Here is a 17,527-nt window from a genome sequence, read left to right on the forward strand (position 1 = left end):
GTGCAGTCGACACGTAGTAATTTATGATAAATATAGGTTGTTTACAGTTGAAGATTGTATAGCCTAGTTTGTTTTTATACAGAGTTCATTAGGGATATCCTGAAAGCCTGACCTGTGGCAGTCCTTGAAGATCGAGTGAAGACCAAGGGCCTAGACCTTCATACAGTGTATCACTATGGCAGTTTTCAGGATTACCATACCAAATATGCATGAGATAGATTTGCATACAATAGCTCTCTGATGTACAAATGTATTTCATGCATATTTAGTGTGATGAACCTGAAAAACTGACCTGTTGGCAGCCCTGAGGATTGGGAGTGAAGATCAATTGGCCTAGTACAGTACTTATGAAAGCATCATGGGTGAAAATATGCACATCTTCAAATTAAAAGACTGTAAAATTATCAAGTGCTTTGGATAGTGTAGAATATTGACGAATTAACGAACTTCCGCAAATCTCTGAAAACTCATCTCTTCCAAAAGCCTACAAGGAAAAATACATAGCCTACAAACTACTTTCACAAATCACACAATTACCACAGCTCACCTCTAACTTACCTAACACTTCCCGTCTATCCTCCCCTACCCAATCTTTAAACAGCAAGAATTGTACCTGTCAACATGAAACGCCTATGCTTATCTTCTCTTACCAACATTCAAACTATAAGAAATGTACCTGTTAACACAAAATGATTATGTCATAGACACACTCTGTAAGCCACTTTGAGCCTACAAATAAGTGGAAAAGGTGGGATACAAATGCAATAAATAAATAAATAAATACCGTACCATCCATCTCCCACGATCAGCAGAGGGCAACCCCAGGTCATAAAAGCAACAGGTGAGGCAGGCCGGGGTTATCAGTCCAGTCTTCAGATGGTGATGGGAGCGTTTCATGTGAAAACCTGGAGACAGCAGTTGAAAGTCCAGGACCGACTCCACAATGCCTCTCAACCCATCCCCACTGAAAAGCTTCTAGCCAAGCCTGTCACATTATTTATTATTGGGATTGTAACCACCTTTATAAATAAAGAGATTCACCCAAGGCCTTGTACAGCAGGTACAACTTGACATAAACTTACAATTTTGTTGTTAACAACATAACAATAGTAAAATGACATATGTAAACAGAAATACAATCAATGAGGTACACTTGGAGACAGGCAAATTGAAGCCTTATAATAGAACAGCATGATATGGGTCAGAAATATACAAAATTAAACACCACATAAAACATCATACAACAGCAATATGATAAATGGCAGCAGGGTACAAATGACATCTTAATGGACAGCATGAAGAAACGTTCATATAACAGATATTCCACTTACGATGTCAGTACAATAGAAAAGAAATTCCTTAAAAGGCAACATATTAGAACATTCATATACCGCAGACGTCATAAACACGATGTCACACAATACAAATTGGAAAAACCTCCACGTAGAAAGTATAACCAAGCAGCAGTGGCGTAGCCAGACCCAATATTTTGGATGGCCCAGAGCTAACTTAGATGGGCCCTTCCTTGGCATGGCACTTCACGGGGCTCCCCCCTCCCCTGGAGATATTTTTAAAAATTATAGATTTTTTCACCACCCCACATGACATCTTCTCCTCTGCAGTATCCCAGCATCTGCCCGCCATTGCAGAACCCTGTCCCCCCTGGTGTACTTTACAGGCGTCCCGGCACCTGCAGTGATTCAATTATTGCTGTCTGCACTGACCCTGCAGGCTTCCATCGGCCGGGTCCCGCCCCATTCTTTCATCATTTCCTGTCTGGTGGGACCCAGCTGATGGAGCCTGCAGGGCCAGTGCAGGCAGCAATAATGAATCACTGCAGGTGCTGGGGACGTCTGTAAGGTAACACCAGGGAGGGACAGAGTTCAGCGACAGGCTGGGCAGAATGCTGGGACGCCGCAGAGGAGGAGAGACGTTCGATGGCCCAACAGACACTCCAACACAGGAAATGGGTGCTTAAAGGATGCTTTATTCACTGCTTGGACAGAAGGACCTGACAAGATCAGTGTTTCGGCATAATCAAACGCCGGCATCAGCGGTCACAATGATGTGCCACAGGTAGTGAATAAGTAAAACTGCCCAAAGAACTCTGTTTGGGGAAAAAAAACAAACAACACAGCATTAACCGAAGGCGTCGGACATTTTGCTGGACGCCTTCGGGTAACGCTTTGTTGGCCATCCTCTACTCCTGCTTGGTTACACAATACAAATTAAACACCTTAGTATGAAATACCTTAGTAAGTGGCTAGTACACTGTCATTAGGGGCAGTAAAATTGTCGTGCTAACCTGGCTTTATAACCCTAGTGGATGCATGCCGCCACCTTTAGTGCTGATTCCACATGGATTAAAAGTAGAGAAACTAGAAATACCAGACTGCACCAGAGTTAAAAGGTTCCCTTCAAGAAGGGGGAGTTGCTATGTCCGTTCAGAGCTTTAGTACCAGTTAATAATGTGCCTCTATAATCTCTAGGATGCAGTGTTGAAACTGGACCTGATCAAGAATGAAGATGGAAAGGGAAAGAGTCCATATGACCCAAGCATGCTGCTGCTTCTGTGCTCGTGGGGTAAGGAAAGAGGCAAAGTTGTGCACTATGCATCATCCCCTCATCCCAGAATCATTGTCCAGTCATTAGAAGAAGCACACCTAGAGCCACAGAGAGTGGGTGTAGAATGAGTGGAAGTACATCAATTTTTACTCATTCCAAATGTACAAAGATTAGGGGACACTCAAGGAAGTTACATGGAAATACTTTAAAACAACAGAAATATTTTTTCAGTCAACGAATAGTTAAGCTGTGGAACTCTTGCCGAAGGATGCGCTAACAGCAGTTAGCGTAACTGGGTTTTTAAAAGGTTTGGACAAATTCCTGGAGGAAAAAGTCCATAGTCTGCTATTGAGGCAGACATGGGAAACAACTGCTTTCCTGGGATTTGTAGTATGGAGTGTTGCCACGATTTGGGTTTTCTGCCAGGTACTTGTGACCTTGCTTGGCCACTGTTTGGAAAACAGGACACTGGGCTGGATGGACCATTGTTCTGACCCAGTATGGCTACTCTTATGTTGTTATGAGACTAATGAGCAATACCTCTTAGTACATCTCTCCACTAGTGCAGTGCTTCTCAGCCTTTTCCTGAAGGCAAACTAGCATTATCACAACAAATATGCATGGGATAAATCTGCTGATATTGAATATCTATTGAATGCAAATCAATCTCATGTACTGTATGTTCACTGCGGGTCATCCTGAAAACCTAATGAGCTAGGCGTGTCTCTGGAGAAGGTTGATAACCACAACACTAGTGTTCCTATTTCCACACACAGAAACTATTTTCAGCTTTTCTGTTTGAACTTTCAGAAAGCACTGCCAGTGATTTATTCAGAAGATACCTGGTATTGTTTACATGATCCTAATAATCTGGAATCAATTTTTACTCGTTCCAAAAGCACAGACTAGGGGACACTCAAGGAAATTACATGAAATACTTTTAAAACAAAAAGGAAATATTTTTCTCTTAAAGAATAGTTAAAGTCTGGAACTCATTGCTGGAGGATGTAGTAATAGCGGTTACGTATCTGGGTTTAATAAGGGTTTGGAGACGTTCCTGGAGGAAAAGTCTATATTCTATTATTGAGATGGACCATGGGGGAAGCCACTGTTTACCCTGGGATTGGTAACATGGATTGTTTCCACAATTTGGGTTTCTTTCAGGTACTTGTGGCCTGGCTTGGCTACTGTTTGGAACACAGAATACTGGCTACATGGACCATTGGCCTGACCCAGTAGGGCTGACCCATTATGTTCACACAGGCCCGATATTCAAACTGATTTAAATGGTCAGAAAAGGCTCCTGGCTGTTTAAATCACCTGTCTGATGCTAACCAGGCATTTTCAGCAGCACTTAACCAGATAGGGGGTTTCTAAAAATGCCCGTTTAGTTCCCAAGACAAAACTGGCTATTTTGGGGTGTCTTGAGGAGATAACCACATAAATATGACCACATAAAATGCAGTTCTGTCTTTATGTGGTTCTTCTTAGTCAGTTAAGTGGCCAAATATCACATTTAACCAGCTATGTTTTTGCCAGCTCTGTATTCCTGGAAATTCAATGCTGAGCTGAATATTGGGCCCACAGAAACAGAAATTGGTGTTCTGTTTACAGAAGCAGTACCTCATTTCTACTGATATGCAGTACTTCTAATATTCTGATTACAGTAACAGGTAGTGGTTTTTTGTGTGCTGTTTAGATAAAATAGAGGAGTAATTCCTGCTGTTATCAGTAGTTTTACTATTCTCCCTTTTTTAGGTCATTGATAAAGGCCTCAGAAACCCAATGGCTATTCCACACACACTAATAGTTATCTTGCAAACCACTGTAAAACACAGCATCATACAACCTTGTAAATGTAATTGAATCAAGGTATCTCTAACAACTACTCTACTTCCTTAGCACCTTAAAATAACTCAACACCATTAAGACGCAGAGAGGAGTCCAGCAGTGAATGCCATATGTATGATTATCTATCAGTTGGTATGTGGTTATGTGTATGCACTCGATGGAAAGAGCTCCTGACCCTCAGAGAACAATTCCATCTCTGGGGCCAAAGGGGGAATCCTGCAGACAAGAGGTATATAGAGAGACCTGTAGAGTGGTCCCACCTCCAGACAGCTCCTCTGCTGTCATCTCCAGTCTGTCAGTGATCTTTGTAGATAGGGTCAAGCCTCCAGTGAAAGTATCCTTTTATACCAAGATGTGCCCAGGAGGGAAGCGTTAGGATGCTCTTTGTAGTGGATGATTCAGCAATTAGATAATTTTTAGATAATTTGGTGGTCTGGTGGGCATAAAGGTACTAGCAGCCTAAGAAGGTGCAGGTGGGAGGTCCTGGAAGTCAAAGTTAGGATTTAGATAAACAGTGAAGTTTGAAACCACCAGGATAGCATTCTGAGACATTCTTCCCATTTCTTTTGTAAGCTCCCAGATGGAAGAAGAGTTCCAGAGTCCACAATCTGTGGATGGGGCAGAGAAAAATGATTAGGGGTCTTTTATTTAGGTGCTTGCGTACTTCTAGTAGCGCTTTAGAAATGATAAGTAGTAGTAGTTGTAGATTTTAGTGCACGTTAAAAATAGAGTGCGCGCTAAACGCTAAAGATGCCCGTCTTTAAGCTTTAGCACGCGGCCTATTTTTATTGTGCGCTAAAAACTCCAGCATGCCTTAGTAAAAGATCCCCTTAGATTTGTTAGAAACTGGGAAAAACTTCTAGGGAAGAAGGAACCTATTCCAGAAGGATAGGCTGTTCCAGATCTAGGCTGCTGACACTAATATTTAAAAATGATATAGAACAGCCTTCAAACTGGATGTTGGGGGAAAGTCGACAGTCATTCAGAAGAGCATGTTTCAGAGTAAGGTATCTTCAAAAGATATTGGCAAAATACTGAGTTAGAATATCCCAATAGAGAGGTTATGATAAAGGCTAAGTAACTTGAATGCATTTAAATAATAAACAGAGATAAATGAGTTCAAATTACTGTTAAATAGGGGACAGTTGTTTAACTTGTCAAAACACTAAACACCTCATTCCTTAACTTGGCACCAAGTGAACAGTGGCCAATCCAGGTCACAAATACCTGGCAAGATCCCAAAACAGTGCAATACATTTTATGCTGCATATCCTAGAAATAGCAGTGAATTTTCCCAAGTCCACCTTAATAATGGTTTAGGAATTATTCAAACTTTTTTTTTTATTTCAAATAATTTTTATTGTTATTAGAAACAACAAAAGAAAAAAACAATACAACAAAATAGAGATACAGCAATCAGTTATCTTTGTAAGAATATACAGGCATCAAGCATTAAGGCTACAATATAAAAGCAAAAATGTGCTATAGGTAGAGGAAAATACCCAGAAGAGGAAAACCAGAACAAGAGGAAACAAATCCTAGACAGAGTATCCATTAGACCCTGCTAATCTAACTGCTTTTACCACATTCTCTGGCAACGAATTCCAGAGTTTAATTACACGCTGAGTGAAGAAATATGTTCTCCGAGTCGTTTTAAATTTACTACTTTGTAGCTTCATTGTGTGCCCCCTTGTCCTAGTATTTTTGCAAAGAGTAAACAAATGATTCATGTCTACCCGTTCCACTCCACTCATTATTGTGTAGACCTCTATCATATCTCCCCTCAGCTGTCTTTTCTCCAAGCTGAAGAGCCCTAGCCGCTTCAGCCTTTTCTCATAGGGAAGTCATCCCATTCCCTTTATCATTTTCATCGCTGTTCTCTGAATCTTTTCTAATTCCACTATGACCAGACTGCACACAGTATTCAAGGTGCAGATTCAACATGCCCGTGGCAGACTCACGCACATCTTGTTTATGGAATCCCAGCATTTACAAATGTCAGTGGCAACCGATAATTGGCACTTATGCACATAAGTGCTGGGCATATTTTGTGCAGTGACACCGAAATGACACTGAAAAATAGGTTGAGGCCAACCACCGAGGAGAAGGAACAGGATCCACTATAAACGTAACAGGTCAGACAGAGGAGTAGCATATCAACAAAACTCTTCCAATGATACCAGAGAGATGGAAGATATCATATTCACTGTATTCCATAAATAAGATGATGTTAAAAACAATGACTCGACATGGCATCATGTTTCGGCTTAAGGGCTGCCTCAGGAGTCTGTGGATACTAAAAGCTTTTAGTGATTCGCATCGCAGTTACAGCAGCCCACTGCTTTGGCGTTTTCTGGATTGATAGTCATTTTAGAGCAATTTGCATCACAATCAAAGCACTACCTGGCGCGTTTTGGATCGAAAGTCTTTTTAAAGCCTGTATCCATTCTTAGCACCTTGGTGAAGCATTCTTTGCTACAGTTGTGCTTTAATCACATATGCACAGACTCCTGAGGCAGGCCCTTTAGCTGAAACACGGTGCAGTGTCATCATTTTTAACATTATCTTATTTGTGGAATAAACTGTATATGAATCTTCCATCTCCCTGGTGCTGACTCCACTTCAGGAATGCCCCGAAAAATAGCAAGTTTTGGCTCGAGCACTATCCGGTTAAGTATATGAAACAACAGAGGCTGTGATCTACACCACAGGTAGTCCACGGGAGAACAGGGCAGACCATAGTGAAAGTAGAGATACGCTCTTTATTGGAGTCAGTTGCCCGATTGGCCACATTTCGCCTCCCGGGGGCTGCGTCGGGGGGCTTGTCATTCCACTCTCAGGGTCCCTAAAGGCACATACACCTGATCGAGGTGGGGGCCATGGTTCCTGTTGGTAACATAAGAGACTTCGTAAGAGGACTCATCATCACATCTGTATTAGAACTTAACATTGAACTCCGTAATTTGGTTACTTAGACAGATGTTATCATTTTTCGCTATACCTTATCTTACATTTGTATATCTGATATGTGCTAAGTATTTCTTTCTTTCTCTAATTTTCTTGATACCTTATACACATTAATTGTAATAATACTCTGTCATCTCATTCCGTTAATGATGATTGTCATTGCGGAATAATGTAAGCCACATTGAGCCTGCAAATAGGTGGGAAATGTGGGATACAATGCAGCAAAATAATAAATAAATTGGAAGAATTTTGTTGATCACGTATTCCATAACGCTGCGTATGATTCTTTGCCACGTGACTGGCTCTCACAAGGGGGCATACACATGGGCAGAGCATGAAGAAGGAAAAAAATCTTCCCCTAAAAAGCAGAGCAGCAGTACAAGCGTGGAAGACGCCACACACAATGTCCACTGAATCAAGGCAAAAGTTTGTTGTCCAGAAATACAGGAAAATGGTGGCAAACTGACCCAACATAGCCGTGTGTCGGCAATCCAGCCTTCATCGGGGTCCTTACTAGTCAGCTGTTAACAAACAATTTTTTTGCCATCTCTTCGGATATCGCAATTTGCTAATATTATTACTTTTATATCTGTTTAAGTTTGTATATACCACATCCTGATTTTGCAGTGGAGGAGTAGCCTAGTGGTTAGTGCAGCAGACCTTGATCCTGGGGAACTGAGTTCAATTCCCACAGTAGCTCCTTAGAAAGACAGCATATCAAGTCCCATTTCCATTTCTTTAACAGTTGAATAATGAGGACCCCTGATGAAGGCTGGATTGCCGAAACACAGCTCCTGTGTTGGGTCAGTTTGCCAGCATTTTCCTGTATTCTGGAAAATAAAGTTTTGCCTTGATTCAGTGGACATTGTTTGTGGCGTCTTCAGCCTTTGTGCTGTTGCAGAGCATGAGTGCACCATGAGCATGTAGCTAAGCGATGCACACAATTTACCGAAGACCATCAGTTGCCTGTGTTGCATGGTGCATTTAGACGTGCCAAACTATGCCAGCCATTGATCCGTCATTATTGATATGCCAGCACAGCTTCGTGCTTGTATTCTGAAACAGCTCAGTCTTGCCTAAATGCCATTACAGAATTGGCACTAAGCACGCCTACCTTTTTGGCACCAAGGTTATAGAATTGTTCCATGAAACGAATGACCAGCAGATTGAAAACAAATCATACAAGGTATTTTTTTTAATGCAGTGTATAATTAATCTGTGAAATCTGTTCCTGGAGGCTGTGGTCAAGGTGAATAACATAGCAAGGTTCAAAAGAGGTTTTGTACAAGTTCCTGAAGGAAACGTACGTTGAAATGTATTAGCCAGGTAGACTTGGGAAAGCCATTGCTTATCCCTGGAAATGAGCAATGAGTACAGGTCTGCTGGGAGATTATCGACCTTAGTCTGACTCACGTGGTTTATCTCTAATCTTATAGTAGCAATACCCTTAAACCTCTGTTTAAGTACATGAGTACATAAGTATTGCCATACTGGGACAGACCAAAGGTCCATCAAGCCCAGCATCCTGTTTCCAACAGTGGGCCAATCCAGGTCACAAATACCTTTCAGATCGCAAAAAAGTACAAAACATTTTATGCTGCTTATCCCAGAAATAATTAGTGGATTTTTCCCAAGTCCATTTTAATAATGGTCTATGGACTTTTCCTTTAGGAAGCCATCAAAACCTTTTTTAAACCCTGCTAAGCTAACTGCTTTTACTACATTCTCTGGCAACGAATTCCAGAGTTTAATTGCAGGTTGAGTGAAGAAACATTTCTCAGATTCATTTTAAATTTACTAATTTGTAGCTTCATCGCCTGCCCCCTAGTCCTAGTATTTTTGGAAAGAGTAAGCAAGTGATTCACATTAACCCGTTCCACTCCATTCATTATTTTATAGACCTCTATCATATCTCCCATTTTGGAACAATCCAGTAGTAAGGCAGTTTGTGCAATGCTCAGTGTCTTTCTGCTCACTTTGGAACTACAGGTGATGAGCTCTATTCTGGAGTAGCAACGGACCTGATGGGTAGAGATTTCACGATTTTCCGCAGTCTCGGCCATCGACCATCTATCCGCACTGAGCAGCATGACTCACGTTGGCTGAACGGTTAGTATAACGAACACAGATAACGAATCACATCAGGATCTTTGGGCAGCATCTGATATCAAGGACCAGCAGTGATCACCACTAGAATCAGCTGTTCTCCAAACCAGCACCAGTTTTGGGTCAGGTCCTGTTAGTATATCTGTTATCTCCTGGAAAGGGCTCAGAGAACATGTGGAGCTGTGGTGGCACCCTTGGAATTAGCTGGTCCAGGTCTCCAGTTTTTTTACACTTTGGGCAAAGTAGTTTGGTTTTGCAGTAGTAAAAGCAGGCCTGGATTTACACATAGGCACCTGCCTTGGGTACCAGATTTGGAAGAGGCCAAATAGCCAGGCCAAAGAGGAGCCTTCCTCTCCTTACCTTAGGGCCAGGTGCATTTACCCTACTGGACTCGGGCTTTGGCGCTCTTGCGTCGTTAGCCGCCCGTAGCTTCTGTAAGAGATTGCAATCTGAACACAGACATAAAAACTTTTGCCAAAATCCTATCTCAAAGGTTAGATATACTGGCTACCTTGTTTAATTCACTGGGATCAAAGGGAGACTGTTGGGGACAATGTCCACAGAGCCATGGGGCTTATTGAATGTATTCAGAGAAGACAATTGAGAGCATTATGCATAGCAGTCAATGGCTACTTACTGGAAATAAAGATCGCTTTTCGAAGCAAAGTTAATTCCTCAGTCCTGATTAGAAAACTGTTGTCTGAGAAACTGCCAGAAAACTGGACTGAGGAAGTAACTTTGCTCCTAAGGGCGATCTTATTCCCAACAAGTAGCAGGGTTACTGTGTTTGCGATATGATCAGCGAAGCGGTTTGTGTATCAGAAGAAAAAATAGCGTCCTGTTTCCCAATAAGAGGTGGCATCACTGTTCAAGTGCAGCGCTTTCTATAGTAGCTGTAAGAGTTAATCGGTGTGTGAATTGACCACGCTGAAAGGTTCTTTTATACAGACATTGAATTTTGTTGTGACCCCGACGCAGGCGCTTGGTGGCCGAAACTTGGCCCGTGTCGGGTCCTTCCATATAAGTATTTCCTTTTTCCTGTTCCTGGAGGTTCACCTGGTTGTAACCAGATGTTCAATGCTGGGAGCCAGATATGGCCTTGGATTGATTGTCCAGGCTTAATTCAGCCCACAGCTATGAGCGGATTAAAAACCAATCACCACCTAAATAGTTATCGCAACTGTGCAGTAAGTACAGTGAATACATCCAGTGCTCTAAAGATAATAAACATTAAGGCATCGAAGTGGCAGCAGTCACTGTTTCTGTAAACACTGGGCAGATATCCAAGGCTGGCCCTCAGGGCCGCCGAGGAGGGGGGGCAGGGGGGGACAAAATTCCCCGGGCCTCCAAGGGGGCCTGGCGCCACAGTCCCGGATCTCACCCGCCCTCAGCTCCAATCGACCGTCTGCCACAGGGCCGGGCCCCCTGCATTGAATCATCACAGCGCCTCACCTATCACCTCCGTGACTGAAAGCGTAGCAGCAGCAGATCGGATTCGCCTCCCTTCGGGCCTTCCCTCCCTGTGTCCTGCCCTCGTCTGATGTAACTTCTGCGAGGGCGGGACACAGAGAGGGAAGGCCCGAAGGGAGGCAAATCCGATCTGCTGCTGTTGTGCTTTAAGTCACGGAACGAGGTGACAGGTGAGGCACTGTGATGATTTCAATGCAGGGGGCCCGGCCCAGTGGCGGACGGAGGGGGGCAGGTGGGGACAGCAGTGCGGTGGCCTGGGGGGGGGGGGGGGGCGGCAGCGATGACCTCGGGGGCCCAACCCAGTCTTTCGGCGGCCCTGCTGGCCCTTAACTAGGTACCAGAACTGAATATTTGCATCTGGGCCGACCATTGTGAGTTACCTGAAAACTGCTGATATGTGATTAATTTAGGTCACTGAATGTTAGCAGCACCCAGATAACTCTTGGCTTCACCCTGACTCTCCTTGGATCAGCTGTGGCCAATGGCGTACCTAGGTTGACTGCCACCCGGGGCAGGTCACCGCTACGCCCCCTCCCCCAGCATATTGCGCGCCTGTGGCGCATCACCCCCCTCCCTGAAGCGTATCATCCTCATCATCTGAGGGTGCACAGAGCAGTCGTGCGGCCCCTGTGCCGGAACAGGAAGTAATGTCAGAGGGGGCAGGAAACTGGTGGAGCCGACAGATGCCCGACTGTTCTGTGCACCCCCTTGCTGCCTGCACCTGGGGAGGACCACCCTCACTGCCCCGTCCTTGGTACGCTAGAGGATGTGGTGGTTAGACAAGATCTTCAGCAGTACTGTCCAGTTATGTGCCATTTAATATCATGTGGTGACCTGGTCTGCGCTGCTTAACCAGGTAAGAACCCTACTTGGTTAACTAAGGGCGTCTTTTACCAAGCTGCAGTAAAAAGGGCCATGCGGTAGGATTGGTGCATGGATTCGCCACACGCCTAGGCCCCTTTTAACCACAGCGGGTAAAGACTTTTTTTTAAACAAGGAAATGGCCCTGCAGTACACGAACTACTTGCCGCTCGGGCCATTTCCCAGGGGAGCACTAATGCCACCCCTTTAGGATATTACCGTGCATTTCTAGCAGCAGAGTTGGGGCGTGGTAGAGGCTGGGACTACCTCTGGGCTCCTGTGGGTAGCCCAGCAATAGGACCGATTTGCCAACGTAGATGTAGCCCCTAAGTGCTGAATATTGCCCCCTAAGTATTCAAGTCATTCCCAGTCCACACCCCATCTTTGGTAGCTTTCTAAATCTCTTGCATAAACTCCCCACATGAGTCCTTAGACTAGGGTTACCATGTTTGCACAGGCAAAAAAAAGAGGCCAGAAAAAATGGTTTCTACCTTTGCTAAAGAAATATTTAATCATCGCAAGTGTGTAACGAACACAACATCAAACAGTGACTAACTTAACAGTTTCAAAAACTTCCGGATTTCAGTTTGACAGAGTCTGAGCTTGAGCATACTTATCAGAAGAGCAGATATCAATAACTTTGGCCGGCTACTGAGATACGTGTGAAAGTCTTTGCATGACATATGCTTAAAGTTATGCTGCACAAACAAAATTCCTTTGACAAATTCAACCAGTAAGCAAACAGAGAGGAGATCAGCAATGCAGTTCGGTCTCTTTAGCACCTCCATGTGTCCGGACTAACTAATAGGCCAGAGATGGCTTCTCTTGTTACGTGGGCAGATGTATTGGTCATAGACACGTAAAAGGAAACGAGGATATTTTCCTAAAAAATGAATAAACCTGCAGGACGTGACCTCTTAAAGGAGGATGCATGGTAATTCTACCTTGGACACCATAGCCCTTGGCTTCCCATCAGCGTTGTTGTTATACACTGGATCTCAGCTGCCGGTTTGATGCTGCACTGCCACCTTGTGGAAGTTGTTTGCAGCACATGTCCCAACTTGCAGAGAAGAAAAATACAGGATGTAATAACTCGGAATGAGCAAGCAGAAACATTTTGTCATTTCTCGTGTTGTTCCTGGGAATGTTCATTTTGTTTATTTTCGTTTGGCCATTTCGTCATTATGTGAGCTAAACTGAGTGCTCACTCTTTCAAAAGAGTGCGCATTCTATTTCTTACAGTGCATACACATGTGCAGTGGTTCTTGCATGCACGATGGCTCATGCATGACAGTGATTTGAATAAGCACACTACCAGGAAAAGAATGCACAGTCTTTTGAAAGACTGTGTAGTATTATCAGGAGACGAAAAACACAAAGGGGCTGATATTTGGACCGCGGGGAGGGGGGTGGGGGAGTCCAGCTAACTCCTGCAATCAGTGTCAAACCCAGAAATTCAATGCCATGGCCGTATCCAGTGACCGGCACTGAATTTTGGGGGTATTTTTTGTTTTTTGGCCTCTAAAAACATAGCTGGTTAAGCCGATATTCATCGACTGGCCAGCTAACTTATAATGGCCAAAGATAGACCTCCTAATTACGTGGGTCCATCTGGCTGCTAAACTTGGTCGGTCAGCCAATGAATATTGACGCTAACCAGCTATGTTGCGTGACTGGGCTAGCAACTAAGCGCTAATATTTAGCTGAGATAGCCAGATATCTCACGCCGACTATTAGCGCTTTACCAGCTTAATGCTAAATATATTTAAACATTGGCCAGAAAATGTTTTTGGGCCCGACGCACAAAGCCTACTGGGCCAGCCACATGCTCTTTAGACCGGTTCCAGCCGTTGTAGCGAGCACGTTGTTCAGCGGGAAACGCACAAAGGGGCTGTAACAGGTTTTTTACAATGTGGGGCAGCAGACAATGGGAATCCTGTGCTAATCTATTGAAACATTCAGATGTGCGTTCTGAGCGATGCAGAGTGATGCACAGAAGCGGCCCCTACTTTTTCCGAGGAATTTTTTGCGAGAGGTCAGGAGCTGTCGTGGCTTGTGCTGTATCCATACCTCTGTGAGTCTGAAATGCAGTTGTGGAGGGGTCCCGAGGCTTAAATGGATCGCCACCGTGTTTCTCGGTCCCTCTGGCTGCAGCTTGAGCTGTGCTGCATGGCCGTGCTCCTGAGCAAAGGTGAGATCCCAGGTTGCTCCGGGTAATAGGAATGAGGAAATCGATGTGTCTCCTCACAGCTCCAGCTTTGTGGTTTTCCCCTGTTCACAGGCGGGATTCGAGATAAGCGGTTGTTTTTTTATTTTTGTGATCTCGGTGCTGGGTGCATGGCAGGACCCGGGATCAGCTTGGCGAAGAACTGGCTGTTCTGGGCACGCACATAGCAGACAGCTTAGTGAGTGGCTGCTGTTTGCATGCGCTGGCACTTCCCCTGTTGAGCTGCTTGCTGTTTTTGCAAACAGCTCATTTGCAAGCATTTTCCCTCATGCATAGCCTGCTTTTTCTGAATCAATAAGCTGCAATGGGGATCGGAAAGGTACAAGCTTTTTGCGGGGAGTTTAATGCATCTCCCCCTTTTGACATTTCCCATGTCATTGCAAATGACTGCTCATCCCTAGTAATAGGAGTGGTTAGTGCAGCGGACTTTGATCCTGGGGAACTGGGTTTAATTCCCACTGCAGCTCCTTGTGACTCCATTGCCCCAGGTACAAATAAGTACCTGTACATACTATGTAAACCGAAAGGTATATCAAGTCCCATTTCCCTTTCCCTAACAGCCTACCAAAAATATAAAGAATAATAAGAGAATCACAAGCTTCTGCATTAAGAGGGATGATTGATTGGGTTTAGCATCTGTGTCCTTGCTCTGGTATAATCCCTTACCCTCAATATACTGGCTCTCCACAGTCTGCAGATATTTACAAGAAGCTAATGCTGGAGAATGAAAAAAAGCCTGTTAAAACTCACATCTGGTTCAGGCTGGCTTTTTCCTGGCTGAGACTGACTTTCAGCTCTGGCTTTGTCTCATTCTTAATTAGAAGGGGGTGTGCAGGCCAGATATTGTCCTTTCGTATTGGTTCCTATGTCATTTCCTCGAATTGTTATTTTGTTCGGCTTTGGGGATTTTATTGCTGTTGTGCGTTTGTTTTGTTATGTTACGGGAACAATATTGTTAATCATGCACACTCTTTTGGATCCTCCTTTCTGACCCAACCCCTCCTTCCCCTCCCCAAATATTAAAAAAATGTCCTGGTCATATGGTAGATGGGCCCCACTCAGTGCATCCTATGATGCACCATGCAGGGCGGGGCACTACTTTGTGAAGATGACGGCACCTGGAAGCAGGAGCGAGTAGGCATTGCTCCTGCCTCGTATGGGGTTAGGCAGAAGTGGGCTTCTGCTAAACCACCACACCATTTTGTTTGTGAAAGGGGAGGGGAAGAGTGCTCTACCACTCAATCACCAGGGCAGGTTTATTTAGACTTAGGGGAAGAGAGGGGGCTGGGGTGGGCCACTCGACCACCAGGGCATTTTTTTATTTGAGGAAGGGGAGTCAGGTCAGGAGGGGGTTGGTCTTGTGGGAGCGGGGTGAGTACCATTAGACATCAGGGGTATGTTTTTTTGAGAGGGGGCTGGATGAAGTGCCAAGTTGTGGGTAAGGGGCTCATGTGTGCCACTACATGCTTGTGGCTTTTTCTTGAATATCAACCCTTCTGTCAGACACTGACAGAAAAATTGACATTTTGCGCTAAGTTATAGATTACTGTCATGATTTTAGCATGGCAATAATTTGCATGCTCATTAGTCTGAGCATGCCACGGCAGTATTTTGGTGCTGATTTCATGGTAGAATGGGACTGTACTGCAAACTTTTCAGCATCAGCCTCTCAAACTCCCTACTCTCTGCTCCCACAGTCTGGCAGGGCTCCCTTCTTTCAATACCTCCCTCCCATGGGTTCAGCAGCTCTCCTCTTCCTCTCTTGCCCCCCGCCCCCGATTCCCACAGGAACAGAGACATCTCTCTCTCCCTCCTCAAAACCAGTGAGTTGCGGGCAGCATTGAAGACATGCTGCTTCCAGCTGCCCCAGTCCTTCACTTTGCTGGATCCTGTTCACAGAAGGTTGCATCGGGAAAGACAGGACTAAGCAGAGAGAAGGACTGGGGCAGCCAGAAGCAGTGTGTTGTGGGCAGCCCACGACTCACTGTTTTTCAAGGACTGTGGGGAGGGGGTAAGATGCCAGATTCATGGTGGGGAGGGGAGGTGGAAGTATGAGATGCCAGACCTGCGGGATGGGGAGAGAGGAACAGATGCCAGACACACAGGGTAGCAAGGGATACCAGATATTTGGGGGCAGGAGAGACACCAGACCCACAGGAGGGGGAGGGAGAGGAAAGGATGAAAGATCCATGGGGGGGGGGGGGGGGGGATGCTAGCCCCTCGGTATGGAGGAGAGGGTGAGATGCCAAACCAATGAGATGGGGAAAGAGGGAGAAATGCCAGCCTTGAGGGGGGAAATATACCGGACTGGGAGGGGAGGAGGAAGAGAGATGCTGAGCCCCGGGGGGATGTTAAGGGAAGAGAGTGAGGAGTGAAGTTGAGGGGGGGGAGGAGATGCTGGACCCATAGTGGAGGAATGGGGGAGGGGAGGGAAAAAGAGACCAGACTGGGGGTGGAGGAGAGAGGGAGAGAGACTGGACCAACAGAGGGAGGGAGAGAAAGAGAGAAAGATGCTGGACTGTGAGGTGAAATGGGGCAGTGCAGACCTTGAGTTGGGGGGGCTATCCTAAGAGGGGAAGAGAGAGAAGATAAGCTGTACAAGGGTTGGGACATGGACACCAGGAAAAGATGCTGGGAGCATAAAGACAGGGACACAGAGGGGAAATGCTGGACACCAGAGGGAGCAGGAGGATAGGGACACTGAGAAGGCAGATGTGGATCAGGATCAAGGCTGGAGTGGGCTTCTAGAGCAGCTCCAGAAGTTAGGAAGTAGGACTGGTGCCGGGCAGACTTCTACAGTCTGTGCCCCAAAACTAGCAGGAAGAGACAGAGATTAAGTAAAAGAAGTAGAACCTGTGCAAAGGGCCAGATTTAACTCCAGCAACCTTGTTGGGCAGACTGGATAGACAGAGCAGGTCTTTTTCAGCTGACATTTACTATGAACACACACTGAATGCATGGAAACAGATACAAAGAAAATACAAATAAGCAATAACACAAACCAAAAGGACATACTATAAAATTAAAATATGGCCTGATCAGAAAGACACGAAGAAACTATACCAACTTGTGAACAAACTACTAGACACTACAGCGGTCACTACAACCAATACAGACATTCCATCTGCAGACAAACTTGCCAAATATTTAAATGAAAAAAATCACAAACCTACGCAACACGCTACCTCAGGACAATACCGACATCGAAAACTTCATCAATAGTCTGGACCCATCCCCCAGAGAATACCCAGCTGACTAAACTTGGTCAAACTTCATTCTCCTCACCGTCGAAACAGTCACCCAGGCGATCAAAAGGTTCTCTAACACCCACTGCAGATTGGATACCTGCCCCAGCTACCTTATAAAATCCGCCCCTGACTGTTTCATAACTGACCTCACATCCCACTTAAACTACATGCTTCAACAAGGTCTCTTCCCTAAGGAAAATGGCAACATCCTACTCACCCCAATACCAAAAGA

The 17,527-nt window shown here is 44.9% G+C and overlaps 1 protein-coding gene across 1 annotated transcript in view; it reads left to right on the forward strand.

Annotated features, from left to right (window-relative positions):
* SEMA3B (semaphorin 3B) overlaps window positions 1-17,527 on the forward strand; it is a 229,508-nt gene that overhangs the window by 143,161 nt on the left and 68,820 nt on the right. Inside the window, 2 exon segments of the mRNA XM_030205932.1 lie at window positions 2,490-2,583; window positions 9,373-9,492. Of these exon segments, the coding sequence (XP_030061792.1) occupies window positions 2,490-2,583; window positions 9,373-9,492 (214 nt within the window).

Source organism: Microcaecilia unicolor, chromosome 6, assembly GCF_901765095.1.
Source record: "Microcaecilia unicolor chromosome 6, aMicUni1.1, whole genome shotgun sequence".
NCBI lineage: Eukaryota > Metazoa > Chordata > Amphibia > Gymnophiona > Siphonopidae > Microcaecilia > Microcaecilia unicolor.